Here is a 19529-nt window from a genome sequence, read left to right as displayed (position 1 = left end):
GATTCATAATAAGGATGATATTTAAAGTTTATCAAGCATTTATTATGTTCAGACACTGTTGTAAGCATTACAAATGACTTTACTTTTTTCAGTCATCTGCCAAATAACTCTTCTCAGGTTGGTCCTATTTTTGTTATTTTATAGGGAGAGAAACTGAGCCATACAGAGTTTTGGGAACTGGCCTAAACTTACACAACCTGAGAATGGCAGGGTTGGGGTGAGTTGAGGCTGTCCACACTCAGAGCCCAGTCCTCCCAACAGAGCTGTGCTGCAGGATGCGCATGGGCCCATGGAGTGACTCTAAGCATTAGTCAGATTGGCACCTAACCAGCTGTGTGTCCTCAGATGAGCCTCAGTCTGTGAGACTGTCTCCTCATTTTGTAGAGAGGGAATAAAATCTTCACTCTTTCTGCTTCATAGTTGTATATGGACCCATGTTTTGTACTAATTATTTCAAAAGAATTAAGAATCAGACAAATGAAAGCTTTTATAAAAAATAAATTGCAAAAAATGGAATTGCTACATATTAAGTAAAATTCCTTTAAGGTTTATGTAAAACCATTCAGGTGAATTTTTAGTCTTATAGACACCCTGTGAAGACAATACTTCATGCATTCAAAATATTAAGAAAAGAATGGCATTCATCCTTGGGAATACCTAAGGATAGGCCAGAAAGAAGTCATTTGGAGTCTCAGCTGTTTAATATACAAGCCATGGGACTTCCTGAAAGTAATTTATTCTGCCTGAAGGACAATTTCCCCAAATGTAAAAGAGGTGTAGTTAGGAAATATTTACATCTTTCACTCAACGGCTATTGATGGAGTTCTTATGACATGTTTGATCCTATGTAGGTAGGTCCTGAGGACACAGCAATAAGCCAGATAGGCAGGTTCTCTGTTCTCATGGAACTTAGTTGAGCAGAGAACATAGACACAGGCAGAAAATGCATAATTACAAGCAGCCATTGAAAAAAATTATATGTGTAAGTTGCATGGCATGAAGCAGGTGCTTACAGCAATGACATTACTCATTGATACAAGACAAAAACTTCCATTCTTTTGTTTCACAGAGGGTTCTGAGGACAATAGAGGAAGACATTGTTTTGAAATATGCAAAATCCACTCATTTACTCAGTTGTGGGCACACCCAGGCACAGCAGCTGCTTTCTTACAGAAAAGAGTAAATTGGCCTCTACGCCTTGTCTCCATCCTTCCACACACTTGGATCCTGAAACCTCACTCACGTTTTTGTGTCTCTCCTGGCTGGGCTCTCCTGGGGCAAGCTCTCCAATGAGCAGTGGCTTAAGGTATAACTGCACAACGTCAAGCTCCAGGTGTACAGCCCTGAAGACATCCTGTAAATCAGAGAGACCTGTTAGAGGCTTAGAAGGGACAGGCTTATCTACAGATCGTCTCCTTGCTTATCTCACCCTGTGCCCACACTGGCAACCAGCACAGGGTCTATTACAGAGGATTTGCATCTAACTCCAGGTTGATGCTTCAAGTTGATTGATCAGAATTACCCTTGAGAGCCTCTCTATGAAAGTCTCATGCTAGATACCCACCCACTGTACACAATGCTTCTCTAGGCACAATGACACAGCCAAGTTATCCTGGAGCATTGACAACCTCACTGTTTATTTTGTTTAGAACCAGGAAAAATAGTTCCTTGAGTTTATAGGCCCTGATGAGTCTTTACATCCAGCATCAGTCTTGGTGTGGAAGTTGCTCAGACTGTCTGAGGCATGCAGCAATCAAGATCATCTTCCATTTAGGGGTCCCTTTTGGTTCTGGCCAATGCCCAGGAGAACATTATTTCTCTAGTTATTTCTAGAGAAGGTCAGGTTAAAGTCGATGATGGCTAAAGGCAAAGGCATGAGAGAGATCATGGGAGCACAGCCCCGGAGCCCTGGGTTGTGTGAACACTCTTGGCTAAGTTTTCCCCTCTCTTCACTCTCTGTGAAAAACTCTGTGGCATTCTATGCAGGGAGTGGCAACAGCCAGGCACAGAATAGAGGTGGGCAACTATATTTTTTTCATCTCTGGTACACATGAAGCAGAAATTCCATGTGGCTGTAGGAAGCAGCAGTGGTTCCTATATCCTGCTAATGTTTGTTAGGAGAAGACTCTTCCCCTCTAGGCATTGAAACAGTTTTTGAAAGTAAGAAAGATTCTTTAAAAAGGAGATTCTGGACTTCCTGCTATTACGATTTGAGGATGACTAAAAATGACAAAATACCACCAGAGTTGTAAATTGAACACACGGAAGCCATAGAAATTACTCTGCGTTGATTGTGTTGCATACTGCTGATCAAGAAAGTAGACCCTGGAGCTGCCTTCCTACACCTAAATACTGGCTTTGCTACTCACTAGCTGTATGATTGTGGACAACACTCTTAACTTGTCCATGCTACTTCTATATTCTCTTCCATTAATGAAGGTGATGATAATAGCCATGCAATTCATAAAGTTATGATGATGATTAATGAAATTAATTAAGTGCTGAATGGCATATACTAAGTTTTCAATACACATTAGATATCTTTATTATATGTATGTATACCTCTAGTGATAAGAACTCACTACCTACCTTCTCTTCAATACAGAAATTCAGAAATTTTCTTCCTATACCCTAATTCATAGCTCACTCCATGTTAGTGAATATAATGAATCCTACATCTCCAAATCCTGAAGCAACTTTAGATATTAATGTATCCAAGAACTATATACAAGTCTACTTGTAAGAAGGTACTTATACAATGAACAAGGTTCATCAGAAGGGTGCAGTATCAACTCTTTGTATTCATTTCACCTTAGTGTCTCCAGAGGCAAAGACGTAAAATGGGCTTTTATCTGCTACAACCAGTCCAGACACTAGTGTCTATTCTGCTTCTGCACACTTCTCCTGACCACCTTGGGAAATGCTGGACTACATGATTTCAAAGTTGTTATCTAATTTTCACATTCTATGATACTAAAGCTTAGATCCTCTAACCAGGAAGAGACTGATTCAGTGATTAATGGGGTGATTCAAGTGTCTCACGGTGATCCATAGTGAAAAATAACATTCTGCTTATTATTTCAGAGCATGTTAGGATGGAAAACATCCTGATGGATCAAGATGAAGGTGCAGAAGAGTGCAATTTCATCATGCTCTAAGCAGCTATCTGGAGCCCTGGAACAATGGGCTGACAATAATATCCTTCAGGGTTTATTGTTTCTTTTGATTACAAGGAAGGTGCACAGGTCAGTACTGTGACAATAGATATTGCAGAACTCCAGCAGAGTACTGTGGATGCTCCTGGCACCTCCCAGTCTTCTTAAGCCATCTTCCCTTGGAGGATCTTTTCTCTGAACATTTTTGGATTTATTTTCCTAAAGTCTAACATATATAGCTGACCAAACTTATAATTTTTTTTTCCTTGACATGTATGAATCCTAAGGTGGCATGAATGTTTCTATTATATTCATCAATTCCTCCTTGGTGGCTATAATTGGATAGGACATCAGGATCTTTTCCTGACTTCTGTGATAAACATCACCAGCAAATTACAGATTATCATCTGGGCTGCCCTGAACCAAGTGAAGCTATCAGTTATTATGTTGGTGCAAAAGTAATTGCGGTTTTAGCACTGTTGAAATTTGCCCTTTGATATTGGAATACATTTTTAAATAAATGTGGTTATGTTATACATCATTTTAATTCGCAGTTCTCACTTTCCGTTTTTTTTTTTTTGCTAATGATTTATTACTTGCTGTTTATTTTGTATGTATTTAGATTACGGACATGATGTTAGACAAAAAGCAAATTCAGGTGATTTTCTTATTCACGTTTAAAATGGGTCATAAAGCAGCGGAGACAACTTACAACATCAGCAACGCATTTGGCCCAGGAACTGCTAATGAACGTACAGTGCAGTGGTGGTTCAAGAAGTTTTGCAGAAGACACAAAAGCCTTGAAGATGAGGAGCACATTGGCCAGCCATCGGAAGTTGACAATGACCAATTGAGAGCAATCATCGAAGCTGATCCTGTTACAACTACATAGAAGTTGACAGAGAACTCAAGGTCCACCCTTCTACGGTCATTTGGTATTTTAAGCAAATTGGAAAGGTGAAAAAGCTCAATAAGTGGGTGCCTCATGAGGTGACTGAAAATAAAAAACATCATTGTTTCAATGTGTCATCTTCCCTTATTGTACACAACAACAATGAACCATTTCTCAATCAGATTGTGACATGTGATGAAAACTGGATTTTATACAAAAACTGGTGATGACCAGCTCAGTGCTTGTACCAAGAAGCTTCAAAGCACTTCCCAAAGCCAAACTTGCACCAAAAAAAGGTGATTGTCACTGTTTGGTGGTCTGCTGCCGGTCTGATCCACTATAGCTTTCTGAATCCCAGTGAAACCATTACATCTGAGAAGTCTGCTCAGCAAATCGATGAGATGCATCAAAAACTGCAACACCGTCAGCCAGCATTGGTCAACAGAAATGGTGTGATTCTTCTCCATGAAAATGCCCAACTGCACGTCGCACAACCAACACTTCAAAAGTTGAAAGAATTGGGGTATGAGGTTTTGCCTCCTCTGCCATATTCACCTGACTTCTTGCCAACCAACTACCACTTCTTCAAGCATTTCAACAACTTTTTTCAGGGAAAACACTTTGGCAACCAGAAGGATGCAGAAAATGCTTTCCAAGAGTTCTTTGCATCCTGAAGCACGGATTTTTACACTATACAAATAAACAAATTTATTTCTTGTTGGCAAAAATGAGTCGATTGTAATATTTCCTATTTTGATTAATGAAGATCTGTTTGAGCCTAGTTATAATAATGTAAAATTCACAGGTCTAAAACCACAATTACTTTTGCACCATCTTAAATATTTCCGAGGTGGTTGGAGACCCATGACCTCACCAGCATGACCTCTGAGATGATTCTGTGACTCATACTTGAAAAGCCTCATTTTTTCTGAGTTGTGGAAATGAGGGGATGGATAGCTAGCAGTCTGTTGTATTTTTCATTTTTATTTTCTTTTTCTTTTTTAATTTTTTTTTATCTCTGCATATTACTGGTGTACAAATGTTTAGGTTACGTACATTGCCTTTGCCCCACCCGAGTCAGAGCTTCAAGTGTGTCCAGACGGTGCTCACCCAACACATTAGGTATGTATATACCCATCCCCTCCTCACCCCTCCCAACTGCCTGACACCCAATGAATGTTATTACTAGATGTGCACTTAAGTATTGATCAGTTAATACCAATTTGATGGTGAGTACATGTGGTGCTTGTTTTTGCATTCTTGGGATACTTCACTTAGTAGAATGGGTTCCAGTTCTATCCAGAAGAATACAAGAGGTGCTAATAATAACCATTTTTTTTTGTGGCTGAATAGAACTCCATAGCATACATATACCGCATTTTATTAATCCACTCATGTATTGAAGGGCACTTGGGTTGTTTCCACATCTTTGCAATTGTGAATTGTGCTGCTATAAACAGTCTAGTGCAGATGTCTTTTTTATAGAATGTCTTTTGTTCTTTTGGGTAGATGCCCAGTAACGGGATTGCTGGATCAAATGATAGTTCTACTTGTAGCTCTTTGGGGTACTCCATATTACTTTCCACAGAGGTTGCACTAGTTTGCAGTCCCACCAGCAGTGTAAAGAAAAGTCCTGAGCCAGATGGTTTCACACCCAAATTTTACCAGACCTACAAAGAAGAACTGGTACCTATCCTGCAGAAATTATTCCACAACATTGAGAAGGAAGGAATTCTCCCCAACACAGTTTATGAAGCCAACATAACCCTGATACCAAAAACCAGGAAAGGATGCAACAACAACAACAAACTAGACTGATATCCCTTATGAACATAGATGCAAAAATTCTCAACAAAATCCTAGCAAATTGAATTCAGGTGTTTATCAAAAAAAATGCTCCATCACAACCAAGTGGGCTTCATCCCAGAGATGCAGGGATGATTCAACATATGGAAATCTATAAATGTAATTCACCACATAAATAGAAGCAAAAACAAAGACCATATGATCCTCTCAATAGATGCAGAAAAAGCATTCAACAAAATTCAACATCCATTAATGATAAGAACACCTAACAAAATAGGCATAGACAGGACTTACCTAAAAATGTTACAAGCCATATATGACAAACCCACAGCCCACATTATACTGAATGGGGAAAAATTGAAAGCATTTCTGTTTAGAAATGGAACCAGAAAAGGTTGCCCTCTGTCACTGCTCCTATTCAACATAGTGCTGGAAATCCTAGCCAGAGCAATCAGAGAAGACAAGGAAATCAAGGGAATCCAAATGGGGCAGAAGAGGTCAAATTATTGCTCCTTTCTGATGAGATGATCTTATATCTAGAAAACCCCAAGGATTCTGCCACGAGACTACTGGAATTAATAAACAAATTCAGCAAAGTCTCAGGTTACAAAATCATTGTACAGAAATCAGTAGCATCCCTATATGCCAACAACAGTCAAACTGAGAACCAAATCAAAGACTTAATATCCTTCACAATAGCAACAAAGAAAATAAAATACCTAGGAATATGTCTAACTAAGGAGGCAAAAGACCTCTACAGGGAGAACTATGAAACACTAAGGAAGGATACAGCAGAGGACATAAACAGGTGGAAAACCATACCATGCTCATGGGTTGGCAGAATCAACATTGTTAAAATGTCTATACTACCCAAAGTAAGCTGCAGATTCAATGCAATCCCTTTTAAATTACCAACACTATTTTTCACAGATCTACAAAAAATAATTCTACACTTCATATGGAACCAGAGAAGACCCTGTATAGCAAAAGCAATCTTAAACAAAAAGAACATACTGCGAGGCATAACTTTACCACACTTCAAGCTATACTACAAGGCTATAGTAACTAAAAGAGCATGGTACTGGCACAAGAACAGAGACATAAACCAATGGATCAGAACTGAAAACCCAGATATAAAACCAGCCTCATATAGCCATCTAATCTTTGACAAAACAGAAAAAAAAATACATACACTGGGGAAAAAAATCCTTATTAAATAAATGGTGCTGGGAAAACTGCATAGCCACATGTAGAAGACAGAAACAGTATCTGCACCTTTCACCTCTCACAAAAATCAACTCATGGTGGATAACAGACTTAAACCTAAGGCATGAAACTATAAGAATTCTAGAAGAAAATGTTGGAAAAACTCTTATAGACATTGGACTAGGCAAAGAATTTATGAAGGAGACCCTAATGGCAATCACAGCAACAACAAAAATAAATAAATGGGACCTGATCAAAGTAAAAGGCTTCTGCACAGCCAAGGAAACTATCACGAGAGCAAACAGACAACCTAGAGAATGGGAGAAAATATTTGCATGCTACACATCTGATAAAGGGCTGCTAAGTAGAATCTATATAGAACTCAGGACAATCAGCAAGAAAAAATCAAAACACCATATCAAAAAGTGGGCAAAGGATGTGAACAGAAACTTTTCAAAGGAATATATAGACTAATGGCTAACAAACATATGAAAAAATGCTCAACATCTTTAATCATCAGGGAAATACAAAGCAAAACCACCATGAGACATCACTTATCTCCAGTGAGAATGGCCTTTATGAAAAAGTCCCAAAACAATAAATGTTGGTGTGGATGCGGAGAGATAGGAACACTCATTTTCTTTTCATTAATTTTTCTCCTGCTGCTTTCACACAAATGCTCTTCACCTTGATTTTTGTACTCTCTCCTCTCTAGATTTCTATGTAGTATGTGGAAATCCCTTGCTATAATCTCATGCACATTTCCTAAGAAAAGGCTGAACTTTGTTTTAAAAACATATCAGATCTGAGAGAGATGGTAGGGATGCAGCTGGGTGTGTTCAGAAAGGCATTCACCTCACTGTATAATCAAGACAGGAAGATGGTAGAAGAACAAGAGCCTAGGCAGAGAAGGGAGATTTGAAATTGGGGGAAAAAATGAGGATTTAGTAAGAGAAGATACTCATAGAGTCAAAAAACAACATTTTGCATACTTTACAAATTTACCAGGTACTTGCAAATTCTCTTATTATGAGTGAAGTACCATTTACCAAATGGTGCTTAGTGAAGCGATGTTTTCAATCTTATGTTTTGAAACCAGTTGGAGAAGTGATATGCTAAACTGGGAAACCAACAAGAGCAACAAAATAAAAAAAAAGAAGCAATAACTGGGGTTTAAATTTCTGTTCTGTCATATATTAACTTTTTGACCTTGGGTTAGTTGTTCAGTTCCTCTAGCCCTTGGTTTCTTCATCTGTACAGTGTGAAAGATAGCATTCCCAATTGAGAGAAAACAAACTTCCTTATGGAATATTTTAAAAGGGATCCCTAAATGCATTTAAGATTTTGGGAGATATCCTTATCAAATATTCAGCGAAAATTTTATTTTTTAAGAATCTAGGTATATAGAGCTTTGTGGTCAATCTAACCTGATTTCAAAATGTGGCAGTATCACTTGCTGGCTGTGTGACACATTATTTACCTGCTTGAACACTAATTTTCTCATTTGCAATATGAGAATGAATAATGGCTGCCTTCCTTATGGGTGGGTCTCAGCAAGGTGATGCATTTGAATGTGTCCATAAAAGTGGGTTGTACCACATGTATCACACTCAGTGAGCTGCAAGATGCAAAGGGCTCTTTAAGCTCTCAAAGACTAGGTAATTGTAGGCTTTCATCATTATTCACAACATTTAGATATCCACTAGATGGATTGCTTTCTTTATTTTAGACACTGCAATTATAAGAGTCTTAGAAATTTCTACTTGGGTGCTGATGTTCTTTTTTTTTAATCCCAGATTTTACTCACCTCTTTGTATCTTTCTTCTTACAAGACAGTGACTCCACTTACAAACAAAGCAAAACAAAATACTAACTACAAAACTAAACCCAGAATACACAAATATAGTATTTATTGTCAGTGTCTGAGCTCATCCCAAACTGGGTGCAGCTAATAGCCAGACCTGGAGGCTTCATTTGCTTCCAAATGAAGGCTAGATAGGAATCCTGAAAAATTGGTTTGGGAGGAGATGAGTGATCGTGGAGCCAGAACACGTACTTGAATGCATTTGGGAAGACAGCCAAGATCTCAGCCACTCAGCAGCTCCGTGTGGTGGAGAGAAAGAGAGAGAGAGTTTCTTACCGTGGCATCTTCCCCGGCATAGTGGGTGAGGATCCGGCGCCCACCTGGATGCCTGCCTGCCCAGCCAGTGACATCGTAGACCTTGCGGTTGATGACCAGCCACTGGTCGGCCTGCTGGTTGTGTCTCTGGATCTCCTGCCAGGTGTACATGTTGAGGCTTTTCCTGGGAACTTCCTGCTTCCCATTTGCCTCCTGCTTCCCAGAGACCTCAGCCCCTGCACTTGCCACTGCTTTCCCGCGTGTCTGATGCTCCTCACCCAGATGTGGCTCAGTCCTTCCCACAAGGCTCCCGTTGACCCCACACTTTTCATCGAGCTTCATTGTCGTTGAATCCCTAGGATTTCTGGGTCAACTCCTGAAATTTCTAACCCTTGCCTCTGCTTGCACCATAAAATGATGGCTTTTCTCCCTTTTTACTCCACTGCAGTATGATTCCTGCGCTGAACACTTTTCAGCCAAGTTGTCTCTTCACAGACCTGGTAGTGAGCAGCTTTCCAGGTTCAAACTTCTCTGTCTGTCCTGGATCCTTCCTGCCCTAATGGAGGCTAGACCACCTTCCTGTCTTCACTCCACTCCCTGCTGTCTGGCCTCCTCTTCAGCAACTTCCTTCACGAACAAATGTCCCTTGGTAAAAAGCCTCGGCCAGTCACAGTCTGGCCTGATTGACAGGCCCTGAGGGAGGAGGGACTAAGCTCTGGCTGCTGTGATTCTTCTGCACTGGGTGGAGGTGGGCTGGCTTCACTGGCTCTCTGACCTGCCTCTGAATGGAGATGTTTGGATGGGTTAGTTCAGCATATGAGCAAAAGCTTTCAACATTTCGGACCTTTTTCTCTTTATATAACTTATTGAAGATTTACCGGGATTCAACCACAGCAAATATTCAATGAGTACCTGCAATTGCCAGGTATTGCACCATTACAATAATTTGGTGTTCCTAATGGAGGTGTAAAGACAGCCAATGAGCAAGAAAAAGAAACAAACACATATTCTTCTAGTGAAGGAAGTGGGAGAAAAAGTATCAAAGCGGAAATCTCAGACTAAAGAATCAGGCTTATCTTTTCTTCTCCCACTGACAGGTGCTTGGTTTTCTGAACCACAGCCATGCATCGCTTTCAATCTCTCTTCCCCAGACTCCTTGTCTCCTTTTAAATCAATAAGTGCACATTCTCTGGCTCTGCAATGTTATAAACCGACACAAAAATGTCAAGCTCATGAGCAATCCTATAGTAATGCCCTTAAAACCAGAGCATTACTCTTTTAGGTTAAAAAAAAAAAAGGAAAATTACTTAAAAAGAGATTCTACAACAGGCTCAGATGCCAGTCTATGCCACTTTTAGGTACTGTAGATCCAAGCTCTGCAATGAGCAGAGAAAGAAGATCATCTTTGAGGATAGCTCAAAGAGCAAAGGAACCCTGGTCTTAGCATCGTCAGGACTGTTCGTGTCTCTTTTACACTACTTCCTTCTTAAAAGCTGTGCATCTTTTTATAAGGCACTTGTCCTCTCTGAACCTCAGTTTGCTTCTCTGTTCAATTGGGTATGATACCTATTCTGCCTGTCTTTAAAGGGTTGTTGTGAGTGTCAAAAGAGATAATGGAGGTAGACATATGGTTTTAATGCAGAATTTTGTTATCATCATGATAATTGTGACTTTACAATGAGTGTAAAATTTTCCAAGTTTTCCATGGGAACTATTCCAATGGATCCACTGTGTCACACACAGAAAAATACAACCATTCTTCTTAGCTACAGAACCATGTAGAATGTTGAACTGAGCATAAGGGGATTCAATTCTTCTGTTGACTCATGATCTATCTATTTATAAAGTGCTTTGATCTCCTTGAAGTCTGACATGATACAAGTGCATGTGAGTGTAGCTATTATCTGGGGCTGATCTGCTCTCCAGATGGGTTTGTTTAACTTGGGGCAAGCCCTGGCTCTGTGTGCGTGAGTTCCTGTTTACACCGCACAACCATTTTTCCCAGGACGACTATTCTGAAGTGCTGCTTTCTCATTCAACAGAGTTTGTTTGAAAAACATCCCAATTAGCTACTGGTGCCCTGGCTTAAAAGAATCTCATTGTCTCAAGGCAGACATTCAGGAAAGACTGCTTTAGTTGGCACCCTGACAGCCTGCGGTTGGCTGGTCCTGGTTCTGCCATGAGCAGGATTCAAGTAGGGCAGTATGGCCTTGTTTTCTCACAGAATCAACACAATCCTTTACTTTTGTGGTCTCAGTGGCTGCCTTATCTTGCGGGGAGAAAAAAGAAATGGAGATCTAGTTCCAGAAACACCTGAGACTCTGGGCTCCACTAATCACAAAAGAGATGAAGAAGGCTGGGAATTACATTCTAACATCCAGGAGGGCAGGGACTTTCGCCTGTTATCTTCCTTACTCCATTTGGGTCCTCAGAGTCTGGCATAGGATTAAGCCTTCTCTAAATATTTGTTAGATAAATGAATAAATGCATGAATGAATGGCTAGCGGCATGGGACACAGTTCAGTTTCAGGTTTGCCAGTGACCTTTGGCTGATGTCTAAGGGATGCCATGTGTAGAGAGAAAGTGAAGAGCAGAGACACTTGCCAAGCATTTGCCATGCATCCCTCATGTTTGCTGACCTCATTTTACTTAATTCTCACAGTAGCAGTCTATGATAAGTGTCATCAGTGACACTTCTCACAGAGGGAAAATCAGACTCATGATTAAATATCATGCTGAGATCAGAGAGCTTAAAAGTGGCTTTAAGATGGCTTCTTAAAATTTTCCTTGTAAAGACTCTCTAATATTCAAGGAAAATAAATGCATGCCGTAGGGGTCATGCTTCAAGTGGCTTCACATGCCTGGCTGGTGCAGTTTTACTGTGAACCTTCCTAGCGATTTTGCTTCCTGCTCAGTAATATCCAGGTTAGTCTCCCCTCAATTTTGGGAGATGCTGTAGGTTTACCCTGTGCCTTCATGATGTCCTTGGCCCACAATCCCAGGTTTAAGGAGCCTTCTATAATATCATTTGGCCTCCGGGGTGCAGAGGCCACATCTAGAGGAATTTATACCCTGTTTGTACGTGCGCATTGTGAATGTATGGGGTCAAGTTTATGGGCAAATATGATTGCAACATGATGATTTATGGAAACAGACCCTATCCTCACAATTTATGTCTTGATTCTTCTCTCCTTTTCCTTCCCTCCTTCTTCACCTTTCCCCATCCTCTTCTTTTCTTCCCATCTCCCTATTTCTTTCTGATTTTTTCTTCCTTTTCGTGATGACTTCAGAGAATAATAAAGTATCTCTCTTCCCCATGTCTCTTCAGATGAATGGAAAAGTAGCATTGTGTTTCTCAAGATCTTGATGATACTTCCCCTAAAACCACAGATACGTGTGTGTGTGTGTGTGTGTTTCACGGTGAAGAAGGGAAGAATTAACTGGCCAGAGTAAGTTGCTCTGCAAGCAAAACATAGACTGATATTTGAATGTGAAGATAGAAATCTACTATGGTGATTTATACGGTATGTGAAGAGGGGAGGTTATGGAGTTTTTTTGAAAATACATATAATTGCTATTTTTGAATGCTAGCATTTTTTTAACCTCATTTCAGCAGGGTTAAAATACATATTATGCATCTTGTAATTATCATATCAAAACAATTTACCTTTTATAAGAATTATAGATGGCAAAATAAATATTCTGATGAAATGGAGCAGGAGCCAGGAGGTCTCCAAGAACTTTGATTGTGTCTATTTGTTCAAAGTTTTCCTTTTATTCACAATCTTTTATGAGTATGTTGGATAAGTGATAAAGCTCCTTTAGGCCAGTAAAGGTCCATATAGGGCCAGTCCATAAAAATGGGCCCAATTTACAGGACCAAATCCTCCCGTCTCCTTTTTTATGGGCCCTTGTTTGATATTTTAATACACAGCAAAGAAAGAAAAAATCAAATGTCAGAGTTAGAAGAGCCACCTAGTTTTATCATCATGCTTTAGAAGAGAAAATTGGTAATTGGAGAAGATATGTGACCAGGCCTAAGTCACACAGCAAGGGAATAGAAAATGGGGGCACTGAGCACTTCTCTTATGAGATTTTTATGAGGAGTAAGAAAATGCCTTTAGTTTAATGCCTGGCACAATGGGAGAACCAGTGAATGCTCACTGCTAAAACACAGTTTTGTGCAGCAGAATGATGAACAGTAACAAGGGTGGCCACCACAGAATGAAGATGAGGCATCCTCCATCATTTCATTTCCCCAGTTCCCTAAGGTTGTTGAACCACAATGGGGCAAGGGTTAGGAACAAAAATGCATGATTTGGCACAGTTTTGCCGATATTTGGGATCTGAAACTAGATTTGATATGACTTGGAAAAATAGAGAATGTATTCACTTAGGCTGGTGGTAGAAGGTGAAATTTTCAGAGAATTTAGAACACAAAGGTGTGGGAATAGTGGAGGGATCTAGAAGAAGTGGGATCAAGAAAGAATAAGGGTGTTCTAGAGAGTTAATGTTAGTTCAGAAATCCAGGAAAATAACTTGAGCAATTTCAAAAACTAATTTTTAGTTATACAATATTTTTTTGCTTACTGCTTTAAGACTTCAACACATGGTCACTTAAAAAAAAAAACAAACCCAGCTTTTTGAGATATAATTTATATTGAGATATATCTGTACAATAATTTGACATACCCTAAACTGCACATGTTTAAAGTGTACAATTTGACATGTGTCTATATCTATACCTGTGAAACCATCACCACAATCAAGATAGTGAACAAGCCCTCATCCCCAAAGTCCCCTTCTGTCTCCTTGTAGTGACACTCTCACTCCTCCTCCTCAGCCCTGTCCTCATCACCAAGCCACCACTGATCTGCTTTATCTCATTTTTCTAGAATGTTATATAAATGGAATAACGCCCTATGTATTTTTTTTTTTGGACTGTTTTTTTCATTCAACATAATTACTTTGAGTTTTGTCCATGTTTCAGCTTGTACTGTAAGAAACATCCTGGCTTTTTAAGTGCTACAATTAGACATATTTTTAAAAGGTTTATCTAAAAAAAATCCAGAGAAAAATTGAAAGCCAGGAGACTAGTGAATGTCCTTGGGAAGAGATCACAGGAGGAAAAGAAGGGTGGGGACGATGTCAATTTTATACTTCTGTCAGGTATGGCTCTCCCACTAAATTATTTTTCTGGAAGGATGATTTTCAACAGGTCACACCCTTATTACAACCTTTAATGGATCTTTCTTGCTTATAGGATAATTTCTAAATTCATTAGTCTAATAATTAAAATGTTGGCTCCACCTCTGTTGCTTCTGCCTTGCAACACAAACTCTCTACTTCAGTAAGAGCATCTTAGCAAACACCTTGCATTTGTACCTCTGTAAACTCCAGCTTACTTTTAGTGCTTACACTTACCCCTCTTTGTTTCTCTAAGGATAAACTCAGATTGCCTGTTCTCTGAGAAACTTTTATCAGTCATCCAGGCCAGAAGGTGTCTCTTTCTCTCCTGATTCAATAACTTGTACTATACCTTTGAAAGATGCTATATGTATCAATAATAACTCCGTAAGTTGAAAGACAAACACAAATCACATTAACTAAAGATAAAATGTGGTTTACTATCTCACAAAATGAAGGTTAAAAAAAGAATTGATTGGCTACCAAAACAGAAAAGTCCAGGACTGCACATGTATTCTGTAGATAGTGATGCCTGGCTATAGTAGGCAAAAGTCATTTTTTTTTAGAATGTTGTTCTTATCTTTCTTTTTAAGTGTTCAACTCAGTTCTTCTCCATGTTGGCTTCGTTCTCAGAAATATTACTTCCTTGGTAAAAGCTACATGTTTGAGCTTTCAGTTCATACAAAGTGCTACTCATAACTGTTGATCGATTAATACCAATTTAATGGTGAATACATGAAGTGCTTGTTTTTCCATTCTTGTGATACTTCACTTAGAAGAATGGACTCCAGCTCCATCCAGGATAATACAAGAAGTAGTAGATCACCATTGCTTTTTATGGCTGAGTAGTACTCCATGGCATATATATACCACATTTTAATAATCCACTTATGCATTGATGGGCACTTGGGTTGTTTCCCAACCCAAGATGTAGGTTATTTCCCCATCTTTGCAATTGCGAATTGTGCTGCTATAAACATTCAAGGGAAGATGACTTTTTTATAGAATGTCTTTTATTCCTTTGGGTAAATACCCAGTAGTGGGATTGCTGAATCAAATGGTAGTTCTTCTTTTAGTTCTCTGAGGTATCTCCATACTCCTTTCCATAGGGGTTGTGCTAGTTTGGAGGCCCACCAGCAGTGTATGAGTGATCTTATCTCTCCGCATCCATGCCAACATTTGTTGTTTTGGGGCTTTTTGATAAAGGCCATTCTCACTGGAGTTAAGTGATATTTCATTGTGGTTTGGATTTGCATTTCCCTGATGCTTAGAGATATTGAGCATTTTTTCATATGTTTCTTATACATTAGTCTATCTTCTTTTGAAAAGTTTCTGTTCATGTCCTTTGCCCACTTTTTGATAGGGTTGTCTGATTTTTTCTTGCTAATTTTCCTGAGTTCAAAATAGATTCTCGTTATCGACCCTTTATCAGACGTGTAACAAGCAAATATTTTCTCCCATTCTGTAGGTTGTCTGTTTGCTCTCATGATAGTTTCTCCTTGGCTGTGCAGAAGCTTTTTAATTTGATCAGGTCACATTTATTTATTTTTGTTGTTGCTGTGATTGCCTTTGGGGTCATCTTCATAAATTCTTTTGCCTAGTCCAATGTCTATAAGAGTTTTTCCAGTATTTTCTTTTAGAATTCGTAGAGTTTCATGCCTCAGGTTTAAGTCTGTTATCTACCATGAGTTGATTTTTGTGAACAGTGATAGGTGTGGATTCTGTTTCAGTCTTCTACATGTGGCTATCCAGTTTTCCCAGCACCATTTATTGAATAAGGATTCTTTTCCCCAGTGCATGTTTTTGTGTGCTTTGTCAAAGATCAGATGGCAATATGAGGATGGTTTTATATCTGGGTTTTCAGTTCTGTTCCATTGGTCTATGTCTCTATTCTTATGCCAATACCATGCTGTTTTGGTTATTATAACTTGAAGTCTGGTAAACTGATGCCTCCCATTTTGTTCTTTTTGCTTAAAGTGGCTTTGGTTATACAGGGTCTTCTCTGGTTCGACATGAAGTAGAGAATTATTTTTTCCAGATCTGCAAAAAATGATGTTGGTATTTTCATGGGGATTACATTGAATCTATAGATTACTTTGGATATTATAAACATTTTAACAATATTGATTCTGCTGATCTATGAACATGGTAGGCTTTTCCATCTGTTTACATCTGCTATTTCCTTCCCCAGTGCTTGTTGTTCTTTTTGCAGAGATCTTTAACCTCCTTAATTAAATATATTCCTAGGCATTTTATTTGCTTTGTTTCTGTTGTGAAAGCTATTGAGTCTTGATTTGGTTCTCAGCTTGACTTTTGGTGTGCAAGAATGCTACTGATTTGTGTGCATTGGTTTTGTAACCTGAGACTTTGCTGAATTCATTTCTTTCTTTCTTTTTCTTTTTGTTCTTTCTTTCTTTCTTTTTTTTTACCCAGAGCCACACCTTGGAAACCTTGAGCAAGTGGACTCTGACTTTGCTGAATTTATTTATCAATTCCAGTAGTCTCTTGGGAGAATCCTTGGGGTTTTCTAGATATAAGATCATATTATTAGTAAAGAGCAATAGTTTGACCTCTTCTGCCCCTATTTGGATACACATGATTTCCTTCTCTTGTCTAATTGGTTTGGCTAGGACTTCTAGCACTATGTTGAATAGAAGTGGTTAAAGTGGTAAAACTTGTCTGGTTCCAGTTCTGAGAAGGAATGCTTTCAATTTTTTCCCCATTCAGTATGATATTGGCTGTGGATTTGTCATATATGGCTTGTATCATTTTTAGGTAAGTCCTGTCTATGCCTATTTTGTTAAGTGTTCTTATCATAAATGGGTGCTGAATTTTGTTGAATGCTTTTTTTGTGTCTATTGAGAGGATCATATGGTCTTTGTTTTTGCTTCTATTTATGTGGTGAATTACATTTATAGATTTGTATATGTTGAACCATCCTTGCTTTTCTGGGATGAAGCCCACTTGGTCATGATGGATTATTTTTTTGATGAACAGCTGGTTTGGTCTGCTGGGATTTTGCTGAGAATTTTTGTATCTATACACATAAAAGATAGTAGTCTATAGTTTTCTTTTTTTTTGTTGAGTCCTTTCCAGGCTTTGGTATCAAGGTGATGTTGGCTTCATAAAATGTTGGGGAGGATTCCATTCTTCTCAATGTTGTGGAATAATTTCTGCACAATAGGTACCAATTCTTTTTGTAGGTTTGTTAAAATTAGGGTGTGAAACAATCTGGTCCAGGAATCTTGCTTTTTTGAAAGATTTTTTATTGCAGCTTCAACTGTGGTAATTAATATTAGTCTGTTCAGGAATTCTATTTCTTCCTGTTTGAGCCTAGGGAGGCTATGTGTTTCTAAGAATTTGTCCATTTCCTTCACATTTTCAAGTTTATGTGCATAGAGATTTTTACAGTATTCAGAGATGATGTTTTGTATTTACATGGTGTCAGTTGTAATTTCTCCATTTTCATTCCTGATTGAGCTTATTAGAGTCCTTTCTTTTCTGCTTCTGGTTAACCTAGCAAGAGGCCCATCAATTTTGTTTAATTTTCAGAGAACCAACTTTTTGTTTCATTAATCTTCTGTATAGTTCTTTTATTATAAACTTCATTTAGTATCTGTTCTGATCTTGGCTATTTCTTTTCTTCTGGTGAATTTGGGATTTATTTGCAAACCCTTTTTCAGTTCTTTGTGATAATTCATTAGATTGTGGATTTGTGATTTTTCTGTCTTTTGGGTATGGGCATTTAAGGCTATGAATATTCCTCTCAGGACTGCTTTAACTGTATCTCACAGATTTTAATAGCTTGTGTCCCCTTTATCATTTAATTCAAAGAATCTTTTGATTTCCATCTTAATTTTCTCCTTGACCTATCATTGAGCAGTAGGTTATTCTGTTTCCATGACTTCATGTAGAGGTGAATGTTTCTGTTGGAGGTGATTTCCAATTTTATCCCACTGTGGTTTGAGAAAGTGCATGATATAATTTCTATTTTGTAAAATCTGTTGAAACACGTTTTGCAGCCTAGGAAGTGATCAGTTTTAGAGAATGTCCCATGAGCTGATGAGAAGAACCTATATTGAAGAGTTTGGGGGTAGAATGTTCTGTAAATATCTGTTAGGCTCATTTGTTCTAGAGTCCTATTTAAGTCTATTATTTCTTTGTTTATTTTCTGTTTGCAGGATCTCTCCAGTTCTATCAGAGTGGTGTTTAAATCCCCAACTATTATGGTGCTGGTGTTTATCATTTTGTTTAGATCAAATAGGATTTGCTTTATGAATCTGGGTGCACCTGTGTTGGGTGCATAAATATTTAGAATTGTTATGTCTTCTAGTTGAATTGTTTTCTTTATGATTATATATTGACCTTCTTTGTCTTTCATTACTTTTGTTGATTTAAAGACTATTTATCTGATATGAGAACTTATCTGATATGAGAACTGCTGTACCAGCTTTCTTCGGGTTTCTATTTGCATAGAATATTGTTTTCTATCCCTTCTCTTTGGGTCTGAATGAGTCTTTGTGGGTTAGATATGTTTCCTGGAGAAAAGAGATACTTGGCTTGTATTTTTTTATTCATTCATGCATCCTATGTCTCTTTAGTGGGGAGTTAAAGCTATGCACATTTATTGAAAGAATTGATATGTGGCATGGATTTCTGTTCATCCTGTAGAGTAGAACTTTGTTGTTTGTTTTATCTCTTGGGCCTTTGTTGTTACGTGGCCTTTGACCCTTAGCTTTTTGATGATTTTACACTGGTGGGTGTCTATTGTGCTGATCCACATATAATGCAGTTCTCAGTATTTTTTGCAGGGCAGGTCTTGTCTTGAAAAATTCCCTGAGTGTTTGCTTGTCTGAGAAAGTCTTTATTTCCCCCTCATATATGAAACTTAATTTGTAGGATAAGACATTCTAGGCTGCCCATGATTCTGTTTGAGAAGACTGAAAATAGGGCCCTGGTCTCTTCTGGCCTGGAAGGTCTCAGTTGAGAAGTCTGCACTTAGTCTGATGTGTTTTCCTTTGTAAATTACCAGCTGCTTTCACCTTACATTTCATAGGACTGCCTCTTTAATATTTATTTTGGTCAGTCTGATGACTTTGTGTCATGATATTTTCTTCTTTGTGATGAATCTCCCAGGAGTCCTTTGAGCTTCTTGTATCTGTAT

The 19529-nt window shown here is 38.5% G+C and overlaps 1 protein-coding gene across 1 annotated transcript in view; it reads right to left on the bottom strand.

Annotated features, from left to right (window-relative positions):
- LOC123641861 (fatty acid desaturase 2-like protein FADS2B) overlaps positions 1-9850 on the bottom strand; it is a 30161-nt gene extending 20311 nt beyond the window's left edge. Inside the window, exons 1-2 of the mRNA XM_045556795.1 lie at positions 9200-9850; positions 1244-1354 (exon numbers count right to left, since the gene is read on the bottom strand). Coding sequence (XP_045412751.1) covers positions 1244-1354; positions 9200-9520 — 432 coding nt within the window. The 5' untranslated portion in view covers positions 9521-9850. The remainder of the gene's footprint in view (positions 1-1243; positions 1355-9199) is intronic.
- Positions 9851-19529: the final 9679 nt, after the last annotated feature.

This window comes from Lemur catta, chromosome 7 (genome assembly GCF_020740605.2).
Source record: "Lemur catta isolate mLemCat1 chromosome 7, mLemCat1.pri, whole genome shotgun sequence".
NCBI lineage: Eukaryota > Metazoa > Chordata > Mammalia > Primates > Lemuridae > Lemur > Lemur catta.
The sequence above is the reverse complement of the archived record's forward strand: the minus strand, read 5'-3'. Positions and strand labels throughout refer to the sequence as shown.